Raw genomic sequence first — 18,167 nt, forward strand, 5'->3', positions numbered from 1 at the left:
GCCATACTTAAAAGCATAATTTCAACTTTTAAGATTTAGTAGAGTTATAAAAGGTTTTCATGTGTAAATAAAGCTTAATTGTATCGTCTTTTTGTGGTACAGTTAAAGCATTTTCTATTCAAAATTTTAAGTTTAAATTTACCCTAAACATTTTTATCTACTTTTGTTATTCAGCAACGTGCACGTAAAACCTTTTTCTAAATGTTTACATTAATTCTAGTGTTTAGAAACTAGTTTAATATAATTGACTTTACGAACCAGATTAGCCAGAAAGAAAATGGCTAAAGCTTTCTATTTTCAAAGTACCCAGGCTGAAAACTTAAGCAAGTAATTAATTACGGCAATGCCATTTTACTCGCCAAAACTTCTGGTTTCTTCCATGCTTAACTTTTGATGTTAAAGAATCATAAATTATCACACACATTCTTGCGTGGATGTCGAGTGTTCTTATAGTCTTTTGCAGACGAATTTTAAATCCTTTTGTCACGTTCTTTTGTTTGTTCGATAAGAACAAAATAGTCTCGATGACCCTTGAGAGCTAGTTCTTTTCGAACAGATAAAAAAGGTAGTTTCGTTTGGCACTCAAAGTGGCGGCAATAAATTTGATGCGATGTTAAAGGGCATCACTAAATTATTTTTAATTGCTATCTGTTGGGTAAGTAATTAAACATTTGTGAGTAGTTGGAACAAAAAAAAAAAGAGTTGTTGATTTAAAAAGCGCGGAAGTCTTTTCGATTTTGTTCCGGAAAATATAGTTTGATCTTTGTTTTAATTATTTTAAATACAACAATTAAAACTTTATTTTAAAGGTGAGTTTAGATTGAAAAAAAATCTATTGGGTAAGTGATTAAACATCCCATAATGACAAATATTGTGAGTAAATGGGAATAAAAATTGCTTAATTGAAAAGCACGCATGCTTTTTTTAATTTTGTTCTGGAAAATATCCTTTCATTTTTTTCATTAATTTTAAATATAAAATATGAATTTTATATAAAAGGTAAGTTCAGATTTTTTAAAGGAAATGCTATTGGGTAAGTGATTAATTATCACATAATAATAAACATTGTGAATAAATGAAAGTAATTTTTTTAATAATAAAAAACATAGAATCTTTTTCCGATTTTGTTCCCGGAAAATATAGTTTTTCGATCTTTTTTTTAATTAACACGTTGAATACCACTCTAATTTTACATGGCTTGCCCGTCTGGTCAAACGGTAAATAACTACAAACGAAATTTGCAAATTTGACAGATTTTGCTAGTTTTTTAAAAGGTTTAGCATGACATATCTAAAACCTGGGGTAAAATATATAAGCCTACGAATTGATTAGAAATAGTGGTGGATTAAAATCTACTAAATTGAATTTATTAAACCAAGAATCACAATTAATAATTTACCACTTGAAAATATTTATTCACTGCCCAGAGCAAGTTGACATCTCTATGTATGTAAATAAAACTATTTTTGTGTGTTCTATATTGCATTAATTTCTTCGAACCCTTTTATAGTAACGATAATAATATAAAAATATTAAAAATTTACTCGAATTATCTGTTTCTAATAATCTTGGCTTCGCCGGTCACCATTAACCCCAGTGGCGCTACGAACAAACTCAGTGCCGGTCACCGGTTATCCCCACGGCATTCAACGTGTTAATCTTTAGATATAGCAAATTAAACTTTAGTTTGAAGGTGATTTTAGATACTTTTAAAAAATCTATTGGGTAAATGATTAAGCATCACAATAACGTATTAAACATTGTAAGTAAATGGAAAAACATGTGGATTTAAAACGAACGAAAGGCGTTTCCGATTTAGTTCTAAGAAATATCATTTTTTTTTTCTATTAAAGTTCACATTTTTAAATAAAGCAATATAATCTTTATATTAAGAAATGTTTGGAAATTTTTAAAATATTGATTTGCTATGGTGAATAATTTAACACGTAAGAGTTACTTGCGAGAGAGGTATTGATTTAAAAGTGGGAAAGAATAGAATTTTCCGATTTTATTCTGGAAAGTATCGCTTTGAGTTTTCTAAGATTTATTTCAAAATCTTTAAATATAAGAATATTTACTTTTTGTTAAAAAAATCTTTTAGATATTTTAAAATATAATATGCATCTGTTGGATTCATATTTGAAATTGTGGGAGTAGTTGGAAAAATAGTAATTGATTTACGAAGTAGGCAGTTTTTTTTTTCAATTTCGTTCTGAAAGTATTTTTCTTTTATTAATTTTCAAAACGTTAAAAATAACATTGCGAATTTTATATTAAAGAATAAATAAGATTTTTTAAAAAGGTAAAATGCAAAAGCAATTTTGTTTCAGAAAAAAATAATTGAATTAAAACTACTTTGAATTTCTTTTTAATTAAATAAAATGGAACGGAAAAGAATGATTTAAAAAAGAATTCTTTTATAAATGACGGCAAATTTTTTTTTAACTGGCAAGAGATCAGATGTTTAAAAATTAACTTTTATTTAATTATTAAACATATGAAAGTATTTGAAAAAAATTTGATTTAAAAAACGCAGAAGTTTTTATGCCAAAAATATCGGTTTCGTTTTGTATTTTTTAACATAGTAAATTCTAAAATAGTAAGTTTATACTAAAGAAGAATTTATATTTTTAAAAGGTAATCTGTAACTAAACTCCTGTTAAAAGAAAAAAAATCTTTGAATTGCCACTCTTTTCAACTAATTTTTATTAAAATAAATATTATCAGAAAATAATTTCCTTTTTGAAGTTTTTTTTTAAAAAGTTTCTTTTTAATTAACAGCAGAGCGATTATTTAAATAATTCACCAACGATTTAAAATAATGTTCGCTTATTATTTTAAATGAATGCATTTTTTTGAATGCAATTAAAATTTCTATTATGAAAGTTGTAAAAACGAAGCAACATAAGGAAATTATGTACTTTATAGATTATTAGGATTGTTTTTGTTTTAAACTTGTTTTTAATAAAATAAATTATATTCTTTAAATGAAGTCGGAAAAACTTTATTTTTTGTTTGCTGTTATGTACACAGAAATACCAGGAGTTTGGTTTGTGGATAATATTTTCTCAAGATGGGTCAAACTTATTTCGTTGATAAAGGCTGCACTAAATAACTTACAAGACTGATTGAAGACCATCTTGATAATACAATATAACTTTTACATACAGTTTGTCTACGGTAAAAACTCCCCCCGCCACAAAGTCTGAGGCCGCCTGCTTCTAAGGAAACAAGAATGGTGCATTTCAGGAGAGGTAGCTTCTGTTCCCTCTAGGGCTAACACAGTAGACCGAAAAAAAGATTCCCTTTCTCAAGCCGACTCCAGCTACAATCATACCTACTGGCAATAGTTGCACCTCGTTACCATAGTCACCGCCATGATTCCAGGCAAATGTCTAGGGCAGTTTTTACGTTAGACAAACTATGCCTTCTTATTACGGTTAAAAGTAATCTCGGCTGGATTTAAAGCAACTTCTGTACTCGACTGTAAATACTTCAGGGAACGACTTTTAAAGTCTTCTTTCTAAATGGCATTCAATTATGTCTCTTCGATATTTTTAAACTTTGTTTAGCGAAATTAACAGCTTCAAAAACAATAGAAGAAGTAAGAGTAAGAGATTTGTCCCAGAATAATGGCTAATAATTCATCATTTATTGTGTTTCGATGGTATTTCTGCCTGATGTTATCCACTTCTGCACTCGTTTAGAACTTGTTTGCTGTTATATATACAAAATTATGCATAGCTTGGTTTGTTGATGGTTTTTCTCAAGACGGGTGAAACGTTGATTCAGATTGCAATCATTAATTTACAGGACTGATCGAAAACTATGCAGAAAATGTAATATGACTTGCATATTCATCTGTTATGTTTCGAAGTAATCTCGGTTTGATATAAAGTAAATTCTATACTTGGCTGCAAATACTTTAGGAACAACTTTTAAAATCTTATTTCAGAAAGCCATTTAATTCTGCCTCGTGGACATTTTTAAACTTTGTTTCTTTGACAAAATTAACAGTTTCAAAAACAAAACTTCTTCAAGAGTGAGAGATTTGTCCGAGAGTAGGGCAAATGATTCATCATTTATTATAGATCGAAGCAACTCCACCTCATGTAATAAGTTTCCTTACTCATTTGTTCAGAACTTGATTGCTGTTATACACCGAAGAACCATTACATTATGACTACCCTGCTAATAACATGTAGGACCACCTTTAGCCCTCAAAACTGCTAGCACCCGCTGTGGCATTGATTCCACAAGGTGCTGATAGGTCGTCTGAGGCATCTGGTACTAAGCTCTCACCAACTGGTCCTGCAATTCCCTCACATTGTGAGGGGGTATCGTGGCTGCAAGAATTTGGTTTTCCAAGTAGGACCACAAATACTCTATTGGATTAAGGTCAGGTGAATTTGGGGGCCAAGACATGACTTGAAAGTCACTGGAATGTTCCTCGAACCAATCCATGACGATTCGACCCTTATGACAGGGTGCATTATCCTGTTGGTAAACACCATCCCTCGCGGGAAAAACTGTTGCCATGGATGGGTGAACCTGGTTTGCAACTATGTTCAAGTAGCTTACAGACGTCAGGGATTGTTCTATGAAGATTATAGGTCCTAATGTGCCCCATGAAAACATTGTTCCTGGGCGAGAAACCATGAAAACCTGGGCGAGCCCATTGTTATAGATGGAGGTTGGACATAATGTAATGGCTTTTCGGTGTATATCCAAAATTATGCATAGCTTAGTTTGTGGATATAGTGTTTCTGAAGATGGATAAAGCTTATTTCTTCGATACAGATTTCAAGCATTAATTTATATGATTTATAAAAAATAATACTGAAAGCATAATATGACTTACAGGCCCGTTTATTATGTTCGGAATTAATTTTGGCCTGATGTAAAGTAACTGCTGTATTCGGATTTCAGTACTTCGGGAACAACTTGTAAAGTCCTCTTTTGAAATATCATTAAATTCTGTCTCTTCGACATTTTTAAATTTGTTTTGTAAAATTAACAGTTTCAGAAAACATCATGTCTGTAAGAGTAAAAGACTTGTCAGTGAGTATGGCAAATGATTTATTATTCATTATGTTTCAATGTAATCTCCATCTGATGTAATTCAATTCTGTACTTGGCTATGAATACTTCAGAAGCAACTTTCAAAGTATTCTTTTGAAATGCTATTCAATTTTGAAGTTTATAATGTCTTCGATATTTTCAAACTTTTTTTCTATAACAATTTTTGCAGTTTTAAAAACAAAATATCTGTATGAGGTTTGTCCGAAGAGTAATTGATTCATACTCTCAAAACCTAAAATATTGTTAAGAGAATTAGTTTTTTTTTTTGAAATGCCCATCTGGGTAGACATTCATCAATTAAGATGTATTAGAACAGATTTGTTGGCCACTCTTTCAGAGACACCATATTACGTGGACCCAACGTTGCTTCTACATTAAGAACAGATAGTAAAGAGAATGAAAGAACATCCATGTCTTGTCCGGGATTCGAATCCAGAAACTTTCTGTTGCAGGGCTAGTTTCCTGATCCCCACACAGTCCGGTTAGCAGTAAATTAGGTTTAAAAATGTCAAATTTCTTTAAAAAAAGAATAATTAAATAAAACAGCATTCCAAAGAAAGTACTTCAGGAGTTAGTAATGAAATTTTTTATATCTGAATTCAAAACTATATTTTGTCAGGTGGTAACCTAACCTAATATTTTAAAAAGAACCTATGAACCTATTATTTTAAGAAGTTACTAGATTGGTCCTGGATAAATTGTATTATCACCTTGTAGATGAAATTGGTACATTTATTGTTCCCCCAGAAGTGAAATCATAATATATAATACTAGGAGGCTTCGCCCCCTGCTCGCTGGCGCTCGCCAACTCCCGGAACTGCTTTCACAGTTAATTTTGGATTGCTTCGCAATCCGATGCTCGCTTTGCTCGCTCATTGGTTACGTTCTTAACGTCTAGCTTTTGTATACTTTTTTGAATACTGAAGTTCCGAAAACTTTTCACTATGGAAAATTCTAAACCTGTGCATTTCAATATTAATTTGAAATTGAAAACAGTTCGCATATTTTTCTTAATCACACTATTCTAAATTTCAGTTGTTGAGAAATGTAACTGTTGTAAGTTTTGTTTTAAAGTCTTTCCCACCAGAGGGCTAAAACCATGTGTTGTAAAACAATATGAAATAGTACTGAACGCCGAATGTAAAGCATCGACTTCGGTGAAGATAATTTTGTGAGAATCCTTTTGATAATTCGGTGAGAATTCACCCGATTAGAAATATGATGCTCACTACGTGCTCTTGCGCGCCGAAGCCTATCAATTAAAGCGTATTAGCGTTTCATATAATATATATTAGCCATATGATGCTCACTACGTGCTCTTGCTCCCCGAACCCTATCAATTAAAAATGAAAACTGTTGCCAACGCGAGAAAAGAAATATCATCGGTTTTATTAATACATACGCACTTATTAGCGTTTTATATAATACTAGGAGGCTCCGCCCCTTGCTCGCTAACGCTCGTCATCCCCCGAGATTGCTACACAATCCTATGTGGTTCACGCCGTGAACCATGGCTCGCTGCGCTCGCTCGCCAATGAACACAATGTTCTAGCACAAAGACATAATATATTATCATCAAAGACATAGTATTTTATCATCAAAGACATAGTATTGTACTTATGTAGAAGAATTCTACCAATGTTCTTATTGGCTTTTAAGAAAGTATATTAGCTTTTTAGATTGTACATGGTGAAAAAATCAAAACATTAGCTAAATAAGAAACATATTAGCAAAATAAATTATCAAATATTGCTTCACTAATATTCTGCATTTTAAAGCGTGAAAATTCAATGCATAAATAAACGCGAAATATAAAAAAATTCAATGCATTCAATACAAACAGTTAAACGTTCTTTAGACGTTTAGGTAGCTCTCAGTAGAGAAATATCAATTCAACAGCGGCCTTTTAAAGCATTCTCACTTCAATTAATTAATTCCTAATTGAGTTTAAATCAAATATTGTCATGTTTTTAGTGCATGAATCTGAATTGAACAACCTGACAATGCTCACTCTGGTTATTGTTATCTGGTTGCTCACTACGTGCTCTTGCGCGCCGAATCCAATCAATTAAAAATGAAAACTGTTGCCAGCTCGAGAAAAGAAATATGATCGGTTTTATTGATACATACATACGTACGTATTAGCGTTTTATATAATAAGAAGATAGATGATCTAAGGATATGAAGTATGAATGTCAATATATCCAATTTCGTAACCTTAAGTGCAGGTATTTGTAATGAAAATGTTGAAAGAAATTGTTATATTTTTTTCTGAAAATATTTAAGTGTTTACAAAAAAAATAAGTTTTTTTTTAGAAATTTTTGAAACTATTATTATTTTGTCTTGTTGAAATTAATAAATTTGCTAAATAATATATTATATTGAAACAGATAATTTCTTTTTTCAGGGATAACTTTTGACGTTTGCAATTTCATTACGGCAGGTGGAGCTAAGTCTATTAAATGGAAATTGTAATTCGCAAAATAATTTTAAGAGTTATTAGATCACTTCTTTCCAGATTCAATAATTAACAGTCACATTTTGTACTAAACATTTTATAGTACTAAACTGAGTGACTTGTTTGAATTGTGAAATAATTTTTTTTAAAAAAATGCGTAATAATGACTTAAAACTAAAGAATAGAGTAACATGTAGATGTTTTTTTAAGTTATGGTAGGAGATGTAGTTGATAAGAAACAATGAAAGATTTCTCGCTATAATTTTCTTAAAATCAAAATAGTAGTTTCAAATTAAATTAAAATTGTTACTTAAGTATATTATATTTCTAAAAGCCCACACAATTATAAGATTAATATTTAAATTTCAACTCAATTCAATGCTTAATAACTTTTAAATGAATTACGTACTCACATTTTATGTATAAATGCTCTGATGCAATTTCAATTGAATTTAACTCTCCGAAAATTTAGAATTTTTTAATTCTTCATTTTAAAATAATTTTTTTCCATGAAATTTATAATAAGTGTAATATATCGTAGCTTTGCAATATGTTGAAAATTTGTTTTATCAAATGTTTTGTTTCGTTTTTAGTTTTAAAATTTTCTATATTTTTTTTTAAATTTTCGTTTTTTAATTTCTTATTGTTGTTACTATAAACAGTTTTTTTTTCAAAAAACAAAAGAGAATTTCATAATATATGTGCGTATTAAGCATAAAGTTTGGAAAAATATGTTTAGAAAAGAGCAATTTTCTTTCGTAAACATTAAGAAGTAAATGTAATTTGTGATTTTGTATATATATGAAAATGAGACTTGCAGTTCAGAGTATCTAAATATTATTTATTTATGTAATCTTTTCGACGTATTTAAGCTAAGTAATTGAAATTTAAAATAGTATTTAGCTTTTAATTCATTTATTTAACAAGAAAATTCGTTAATAGAATTACTTTTCAAACACAAATTTAAAATTTTTTACTAAAACTGAGAATTATATATATGTTATACATACAGTGGTGGCCAAAAGTGTGGACACTTTTTGAAAGTTTCATGTTTTTCAACTTTGTGTGCTTGTAGAATATATTAATTTTCACTTAAATACAAACGTATATATATCAAATTGAAGGTAATTTAATGTAGAAATTAATAATAAATACAGTATTACAATATCTGTATTACAAAAAAAGTTATGCAATTAATAGTAAGATCTATCTTAGATTTGCATTTTTTTGAAGTGATACTTACACAATCAATACTTAGTTGGATAACCCTTAATTTTTAAGACAGCTTCACAGCGTCTTTTCATCGAGTGAACGAGTGTTTGGAATTCATCTTTCGTAATCACATGGTGCCAAGAATCAATTATAGCTTCACTTAGTTGTCTTTTATTGGATGGATGTTTTTTTCGCACAAGAATTTTCAAACGTCGCCACAAATTTTCAATTGGATTGAGATCAGGGCTGTTTCCTGGCCATGGTAATATATCTATGCCTTTATTTTGAAAGCATGCTTTGCATACTTTTGCTGTGTGGCATGGATCTGAATCCTGCTGAAAAATAAATGGTGCATTGTTGGAGAAGAGATCCTTGATGGAAAGTATCAATTTTGGTTTCAGAGCTGTTTCGATGTATTTTTTGGCATTCAGGATGCCATCAATCACTTGAATTTGGCCCACACCATCTGCAGATATACATGCCCAAATCATGACATTTGTTGGATTTTTAGTAGTTGCTTCAATGCAATCAGGATAAAGCGCTTCACCTGTTCTACGTCTCACCTATTTTCTACCATCACTTCCAAAGAGCGATATTTTACTCTCATCACTCCAGATTACTTGCTTCCATTGATTTTTTGACCATTTAATGTGTTCTTTTGCCGACTTAACTCGTTTATCGCGTTGCTTTTGATTTAAATATGGTTTTTTCCTTGGAATTCTAGCTTGTAGTCCAAATCCTGATAAGCTTCTTCTTATTGTTCTTGAACTTACTGAAATACCAGCTGCATTCATTTCACATCTAATGGCATCTGATGACATTTTTCTATCTTGAAGGCATAGCCATTTAATTTTTCTATCAGTAGTAGCACTTGTGCATTTTTTTCGGCCTGATTTGGCATCCTGAATGCCAAAAAATACATCGAAACTGTCCTGAAACCAAAATTGATACCTTCCATCAGGGATCTCTTCCCTAACAACGAACCATTTATTTTTCAGCAGGATTCTGCTCCATGCCACACAGCAAAAGTATGCAAAGCATGCTTTCAAAATAAAGGCATAGATATATTACCATGGCCGGGAAACAGCCCTGATCTCAATCCAATCGAAAATTTGTGGCGACGTTTGAAAATTCTTGTGCGAAAAAAACGTCCATACAATAAAAGACAACTAAGTGAAGCTATAATTGATTCTTGGCACCATGTGATTACGAAAGATGAACTCCAAACACTCGTTCACTCGATGAAAAGACGCTGTGAAGCTGTCTTAAGCATTAAGGGTTATCCTACTAAGTATTGATTGTGTAAGTATCACTTTAAAAAAATGCAAATCTAAGATAGATCTTACTATTAATTGTATAACTTTTTTTGTAATACAGATATTGTAATACTGTATTTATTATTAAATTCTACATTAAATTACCTTCAATTTGATATATAAACGTTTGTATTTAAGTGAAAATTAATATATTCTGCAAGCACACAAAGTTGAAAAACATGAAACTTTCAAAAAGTGTCCACACTTTTGGCCACCACTGTATGTCAATCGTGTATTTTTTTAAAATAGGTTTTCGAATCTATTATTAATGTTCGAACGATAGAATAAATGTTTGATTTGATAATATACAATACTATTACGAACTAATTAAGAATTTCTATCGAAACATGAAGCATGGTTTTTGAAAAATAAACTATTTTAGTCACTTGTCTATTCTAAAGCCCTGAGAATTCTGTACTGCATGATGTACTATGCTACTTTAGAGTTTTAAAATATAGCTTTGCTTGAAGTATAAAGTTCTTAAACAATAGGTTTTCATTTCTCCTGGTGAAAAAGCTTCGATAAACACTGTTAAGACAATGTGTTTTGATTTAAATAATGCAAGACACGCAATTATGATATTATTTATAAATTATTTTATTCAGCTTCATAAATATGTTGAAACATAAATAATTTCATACTTTGGACCCAACCACTTTTAGAGAGGTGAGACTCAAACGACCACAAAATACATATTCGTTTTTTTATATATGTATAACAAAGACTCAAAATAATAGAAACAACTAATAACAGCATCACCGGCATAACACGATGTCCATATAAACATCACCTTTTGAAAGCATTTAGTCAGTTGATAAAAAACATAAGAGAGAAGTAATTACGTCATCATCATTCATACTACTAACAAAAATGGATTTATTTTAAAAATAAAAGTACAGTATTACATGAAAATTAAGATAAAGGCTTGTGGTATAGTGATAAGTCAAATTCTTAAAAATTTTTTTAAATCAGATTGCTTCTTAGTATTGTACAGATAAGTACTTACAAGGAAATTACTCGAAGTATTACTCGAATATATATGTTGGTTCATGAAACATAAATTATTGAAACTGTAAGTTTGGGAAAAAAAATTGTAAAGAATTAAAGAAATTTTGCGTATAAACGTGACTTTTCTATTTGTATTATTTAAGATAAATGAAAAAAAATTTCACTCGATTTCTTGTTAAGAGTTCTAATTCAGATAATAAATTTTTTATTGTAAAATTCTTGTTAAATGTAGAATGATGCAGGAACTTGAATTTATTGCTTGAAATAAAGCATTTTTATTTTAATTTTATAATTTAATATTTTGAATTTAGACTATACAAACGCAAATATGAAAGTTTCCAATACAGGACGAACGTTTTAAAGCAATTGTTTTGTTCTGCTTGTGCGTAATGAATTAAACTTATCGACACATTTACAGTAAAAATGTAGTTTTTTAAAAATAATTTATAACTTAATAATTGATTTAATGTGATTTTTTATGAGTAACACTTCAGGCACTTTCTTTGTTAGCAATTTTCCAGAACTGCCACTTAAAAAAAGTACAATACATAGAAGCATCTAATTCTCTTCACGAAGAGCTTGTAAAACACTTTTGAGAAACGTTCTTCTGAAAAATTTTAAAATGTTTCTTACCATTATAGTGCCACAAGCGCTTCCTGTTATTTTAAGTACTGAAATGCTTAAAAATGAAATATCCGAAACATTTTTAGGGTATTTCATGAATCATACGAAACGTAATGAATGATGCGAATGCGATTTCATGAATGATGCGAATGATACAAAACAAAAAACGTGAAAATCTAAAAACATTCGAAATTATCTTGTATAATTGGAATGTGTCTTAATTGTAAATATAAAACTATCAGAGAAAATTTATTAGTTCTATTTTTTAATTAAAATGATGATTTTTTATATTTCATGAGCTTTTGATTTATGAGGTCTTATTCTTACATTTTATTTATTTTTTTGAATATAATATTAAACAGAGTTGTAATTTTTCTGCTGTTTAATTATTGGGGTTCTAAGTTACGTATAGTTTCAGCAAAATGTTTGGCATTTAAGAGTTAATCTAATTACCCTTGTGGAATTTGAGTAATTACAAAAAATGGTATTCGTGAGTTTTTGTGGAAAACATTAGCAATTTAATATTAAATAATTTAGCTTTAGCTAGGATTTCATAAATAATTCTAATTTTCTTTGTTTAGAAAAAGTTTTGGCATTTATTAAATACTTTAACTAGCTTTATATTGGTATTTTTGAAGCTATTTCAACAGTGTTAATATTTACAAATTTCTCGAACTAATGAATAATACAAATGTTTATCAAAACTCCACTAAAAAGCATGAATAACAATTTAATAGAAAATAAATTAATGAATACAGCTGATATGAACGATACTCAAATGAACTCGTGAATGAATGAATACTACTAACAATAAAAAAAAAGAATAAAATATTTGAAAGCTCGTAATCCAAAACAGCAACTAATAGGTGGCTTGAAGTCACATTTTTTTAAACAGTAAAAATTCAATAAATAAAATATGAATCCAATCTTCAACAAATATATAATAAATAAAAATCGCTCGATATATTAGTTTATAAATGAATGAGTATTTAATACCACCCAGAACACATAATAATTTACAGGATATTTACACATCATCTTTGATATGAAGAATGTTTAATTTTCACTCTTTCGGCTCAAAGCTCTAAGGAAGTGCACTTGAGTATATGGATTTCATTTTAGTACATAGCACCAGTACTTTTCTTTTTACTTTCTGAAAACCTAATTATATAATAATAACAGAGACATACTTTGTTTTGTCCTTGACAAGAAAAATATTTGAACCACATTGCACAGCAGTCTGTGTACTGTCTGGCAATCACGAGATGGACTTCTAATCAAGTTGTTTTTAGTGGGTTATCTCGTAATGGCCAGACTATATCTTTTGAACTCTTTCATATAATTCAGCACTCCATATTATCCCGCCAGACCATACCCCAAAATCTATAAGAGAAGCCCGAATCAAGAAAGAACGTGTGTGATAGGGTTAGAAATACAATGACGATATCACCATTCGGGGTTATAAAGCTTGGTTTGAGGATCTGTATATCAGGTTGGGTCAAAAAGCAGAAGTGTCTTTTCGTGAGAGTGGGAAAATATTGTCAACTACCAATATTAATCCATCAAGAAATAAGCAAAATCTTATAGCTCTGAATTAATATCTTTCGTTACCACAATGGGTTGAAATATTGTGAAATTTTGACTAAAATGCTCAAAAATTTAAAAAAAAGTTTGTTATTAGGCTTGCATCATTTCTAAATAAATAAATTGGAACTTACTCTAAAAATGAAAACTTACTATCTTACGATGCCTCAACTGCTCTGATGTTTTGATTGGTCATTAAAGGTGGCAAAATTGAATCTCTCAAATATATATAGTCTGTCGGATCAATCCAATCGCCAGGGTCATTACAATTTCAGAAGATATTAAGCTACTGCTGGCCAATCTACAAAATCAACGATTTTTTTTAAATAGTTTTTTGTATTTAAAAATTTCTTAGTCCAATTTTCTCAACTTTTGGTCCTTAGTGGCGATTGAAAGTATCATTTCCGATTTGTGACCATTTAGTCAGAGAAATTGCAACTTAGTTTAGTTATGCTGGTCATGCATCTAGTTGGTTAGTTTGGTAGGAATAGTAGAGGATCCTTAGAAGTTTAATGTTCCCCTCCTCCTCAAGAAGGCGTTTTAAGTTGATTGTTTTAGCAGAAAAATAGTTAGATTTGCTCTCGCTATATGTATCAGATACATGTCCATCCACCTACTACTGTATTTATCATGTTTCTCGGAATAAATTATTTGTTTTGTTCAACTTGCTCTCTCATACCATTTGTTCACAGTCGTTAGTCTGAGACTACTAGCTATAAACAGTCTTATTTGACCATAAATGTTTTCTTAAGACTCACTTTCTGCAACTAAAATAATATAAATTTGCGTTGTTATTGCATGATTAGGATAAAATTATATCCACTTTAATTTTTCTTATGTAAGCAAGTAAATCCGATACATGCGCAACACACTTTTCTTGCTTTATTTTATAATTTAACTAGTGATGCTGCCATTGCTTTAATATTTCTGACGCTATCACACTTGTCCATTTTTCATTTGGACAACCCATATAAAAGTATTTTAAGCACGATTAAAAAAAAGTTGCGAATATGTTTAATGAGGAAAAATATGAATAAAACGTTATTTTTTACAATTTTTTAGCATTTGTTTTGTAATTAATTGTTTAATGCCTCTTAGTTATTTTGAAATGTTATTGTATACATTTTTATTTCATTCCTGCTTTATTTTTATTAAATTTTTTTGAAAAAGTTGGTGAATAAAAAAATTTATTCTTAACGAATGTCAAATCTATGACAATATTTCTACTAAGCATTTTTTTTAAAAATGATAATTAGTTTTTATTACACTTAACATAAGTTCAAAATAGAAATTTTTACATTTAATAGTAATTACAAGTGAAAAAATCGAATCATTAGTCAATTATTGGCTTAAAAAATGTTGCTAAAAAAGACTTAACTGAACAAAATGTTTATTTAATTTTTTTGAAGAAAGAAGTTTCAGTCAATGAACTATATGGGGTTTATTCTTAGTATAGGTGTATATTAATTTATTAAGGTAGTATGAAATAGTACAAAACAAATTCATCTTAAATGTATTACTTTGAAGTTTTGATTTTTTAAATAAATAGCACCAATATTTAGCACTACTAAATTACTCTTGATAAAAGTGAAATAGAAACCACTGAGAGCTCTGTCTTACCAAGTCTGCTATGATTGCATAAATGCAGCCGAATTACACTGAGATAATTCGATAAAGTAATTATCGAATCATGCAGTTGTTAAAAGCAGTTGCTTCGGGACAATTATGATACTTAAGAGTTCGTGTTGAAGTAGTACCATATAGATTTCTTTTTTTTTTGATGTTCGTCTTTGTTAAATTATAAGGCTGTTAAATAAAATATAATTGCAAATAAGTTATAAGTACTGTGATTTTATTCAAGTAAATTTCAGTTTAAACTAAAAAAAAAACAAAGTATGGAGATTGGTACGGGAGTTTGGCACTGACATAATTTAGATTTCAAGAATCGATAGGACGGCTTGAAAATTAGTGTCATGGATTTATAAGCACCGCATTTATACTAACCTTTAAACTGTCACGTTTCTCGGAGGCAAACTTGTCCAAAGCTTTTCCCTCAATGCACAGTTTACCCCTAAAAGAACAGCAGGTCCGTACTGAAAAACAATCAGCCCCTCCCCCAAATTTATTTCGAGATTGGCAGCTAATCAGATCCTTTTCACCACCAGACCCCAAAACCTTATAATCGGTATCCGTTCAAATATTTACCCTGCAGGGGTTGCGTATTTGTATTGTTCGAAACGAGTACAAAATATAGTACAATAATTTTGCCACAGTACAAAAACAATCCATTTTAAGCTGCTACTTCAGCAGTTAAGGTTGAGCTTTCTTCTGGGCACTCATATTCCATATCTTCTGGTGGCGGTTCATTTTTAACTGTGCAAGTGTTCTGGAATGTTTCCGGTTCAGATTTTGGAAGAGTTTCGTCGGATAAGGAAGGCTCTGGAGAAGGCGGTAGTGATTGAATTTCAGTTTTGGGAATCGTTAAGGAGGATTCTTGCTGTTCCAGAATGTTTGGTCGATGCTCCGTCACTTGGTGATCCTCAAGTTGCTTTTCGTCGTCAAACAAATCTTCGCAGACAATACAAGAATAGTCAAATTTACGATCGTGGATGTCTTTCAGATGTTGCTTCAGCGTCACTGAAGATGGTAGGAAATCATCACAAATTTCACAGCGGTGCGTCGTGGATGTTATGTGCGTCCTCATGTGCTCCTGAAAGAAATGCAGCTAAGGTTAGGTGCGAAAATAAAACGGGAATATAAATTTTTAATAAAGGGTGATTTTTATAATAACATTGCAGACCCAGTATTTTACATTAAAGATGAATGCAGTTTAGGACATGTATTTCATATTATGACAATTAGAGTCAACATTAAAAAAATACAATTTTTTAATTTAATGATGACGTTTTAGTATATTTCTTGGGTAAAGAACAACAGATCTGGTAAATCACTTCTTAAGAGACAGCATTGTTATCCTATGTTGTTTTTAATTTAGTATCCCCATATTTTCTTTTCAGCAACAAATCCAGCAAGCTCATAAGCATCTAACTCTTGTAGAAGGATACCAAAACATTTTATCAAAGTTATGACGAATTAATACAGAGATTAATCTGAAAGAAGGTGGATCTAAAATTATCGAACATAATATTATTTGTCGAAGAGAAATAAACGAATCGAAAAATGAATCATTTGATGATTTTGTGTTTACTTGTATTAACTTGTTTATTTACATATTAAAAGAATATCCCCCTTCTTTCACCTTAATCCGTGGTAGAATTGTAATGTGTTAGGATTGAAAATAACTCATTAAACTTACCTTCATTTGCAGACGTTTCAAGAAAATCTTTCCACAGTCCGGACAAGAATATGTCTTTGGAGCAACATTTTGATGGTGAGATTTTAAATGCAATTTTCGGTTTTCTTTCCTTGTAAACTTTTTCTTACATACAGGGCATTCGAATGATTTCTTTTCTTTTCCTATTTTGATGATAGTTTTTAAAGGAAGTTTATCATTTGATAGACTGTCTTCATCAAACTTGTATAGATCTTGCTCGACTAAAATGAAAAATAAAAAGAAATTATAAAAGAACTGACTTATACATATCTACTATACAAACTATACAAAGTACTACACAAACTATTGCGAGCCAACTAATTGTAGCGTGATAGATTACTTTGATCTGCCCCCTTCAAAAATGTAAGGTGTTTTTTGAGGTTTAATTGAGGTGTTAAGGTTCATTCCAGGTTTATTCGAAGTTTATTTCAAAAACAACCTTAAAAGAGCAACTTCTCTAGATGTATAATCAAGGTCTATGAAATTGTTTTATTCTCATTTGAGGTTGTTTTAAGTTTGTTTGAAAATTTCTTCTAGAGTAACCAGCTTAGAGAGGTTTTTTTGAGGTGTACAAGCTTGCTTTTCTACACTTCAAGCGAATAAGTATTTTTGAGGTGTGAAAAATTTCCCCCAATCTCAAAAGTATTGCTGAGTTTAATATGAGGATGATTTTATGAAGCGTAAATGAGGTTGCAATTGAGGTTTATTAATGAGGTTATTTTTGGTGCAAAACATAACCTCATTTTCTACCTCAGAAGCATTTTTTACATCTGTCAACCTCAAAAACGCCTTACTTTTTTGTAAGGGACACTAAATATCTATTTAAGTTTCACTACAGCTATTTTTCTTATCAAGTATATCTTGATCTAGACTAAAAATAAGGTAGGTGTTTCTGAAATAGATTTGTAATGACCTCCAGCTTTTGAGTTCATTTAATTACGGTTAACTAATTAAATTTACGAAAGCACAGCTTGGGCGCGGATTTAAATTATTGGAGATTTCCAACAGAGCCCTTTCACAAGAGCTTCTAAAGATAACAGGTATCATAAAAATTATATAAATTGAATATTGAACGCTTATTCGAAAATTCAATTTTTATGATAGTTGTTCATTTTGAGATTTAATAACCTACAACAAACCTTACTCTGTACTATTTCTGCTTGAAACATAATAGAGAATTCGATTATAATTCAATGTATGCGATTCACTAAAAATACAAATTTATTTTGTTATTATTTTCTTTCTAATGATAATCAAAAAGTAGTGGCTCTTTTTGTTTATGACCAATAAATGATAATAGTTGAATAATAATATTGACCATTAAATATAGGAAACATAATTGTATAATGGATTCTTTTGTACATTCACCGTTAAAAATATTTATAAGCATTGAACCAATATAAAGAAAGCATTTGCTGCAACGATTGTCAGGAGTAAAAGTGAACGTATTAAGCCTCAATTGTCAACGTATTAAGCCTCAATGTGTTGAACGTATTAAGTCTCAATTGAAAGCAGTCTCAAATTTGTAGAGGTGGTAGGGCACATATA

At 30.1% G+C, this 18,167-nt stretch overlaps 1 protein-coding gene and 1 long non-coding RNA gene across 3 annotated transcripts in view; one reads left to right on the forward strand and one right to left on the reverse strand.

The window, feature by feature from the left end:
- LOC122268715 (uncharacterized) overlaps positions 1–18,167 on the forward strand; it is a 63,446-nt gene that overhangs the window by 41,888 nt on the left and 3,391 nt on the right. Inside the window, exon 2 of the long non-coding RNA XR_006224653.3 lies at positions 16,614–16,676. This is a non-coding gene — a long non-coding RNA (uncharacterized LOC122268715). The remainder of the gene's footprint in view (positions 1–16,613; positions 16,677–18,167) is intronic.
- The window catches only part of LOC107445839 (zinc finger protein 521), a 304,977-nt gene continuing 299,477 nt past the window's right edge, over positions 12,668–18,167 (reverse strand). For both annotated transcript variants that reach the window (XM_043038701.3, XM_043038700.3), the window contains exons 16-17: positions 16,602–16,840; positions 12,668–15,995 (exon numbers count right to left, since the gene is read on the reverse strand). In XM_043038701.3, coding sequence (XP_042894635.2) covers positions 15,576–15,995; positions 16,602–16,840 — 659 coding nt within the window. In that variant the 3' untranslated portion in view covers positions 12,668–15,575. The remainder of the gene's footprint in view (positions 15,996–16,601; positions 16,841–18,167) is intronic.

Source organism: Parasteatoda tepidariorum, chromosome 9 (assembly GCF_982258835.1).
Source record: "Parasteatoda tepidariorum strain Cologne lab strain chromosome 9, Ptep-v5.0, whole genome shotgun sequence".
In the NCBI taxonomy this organism is placed as follows: Eukaryota; Metazoa; Arthropoda; class Arachnida; order Araneae; family Theridiidae; genus Parasteatoda; species Parasteatoda tepidariorum.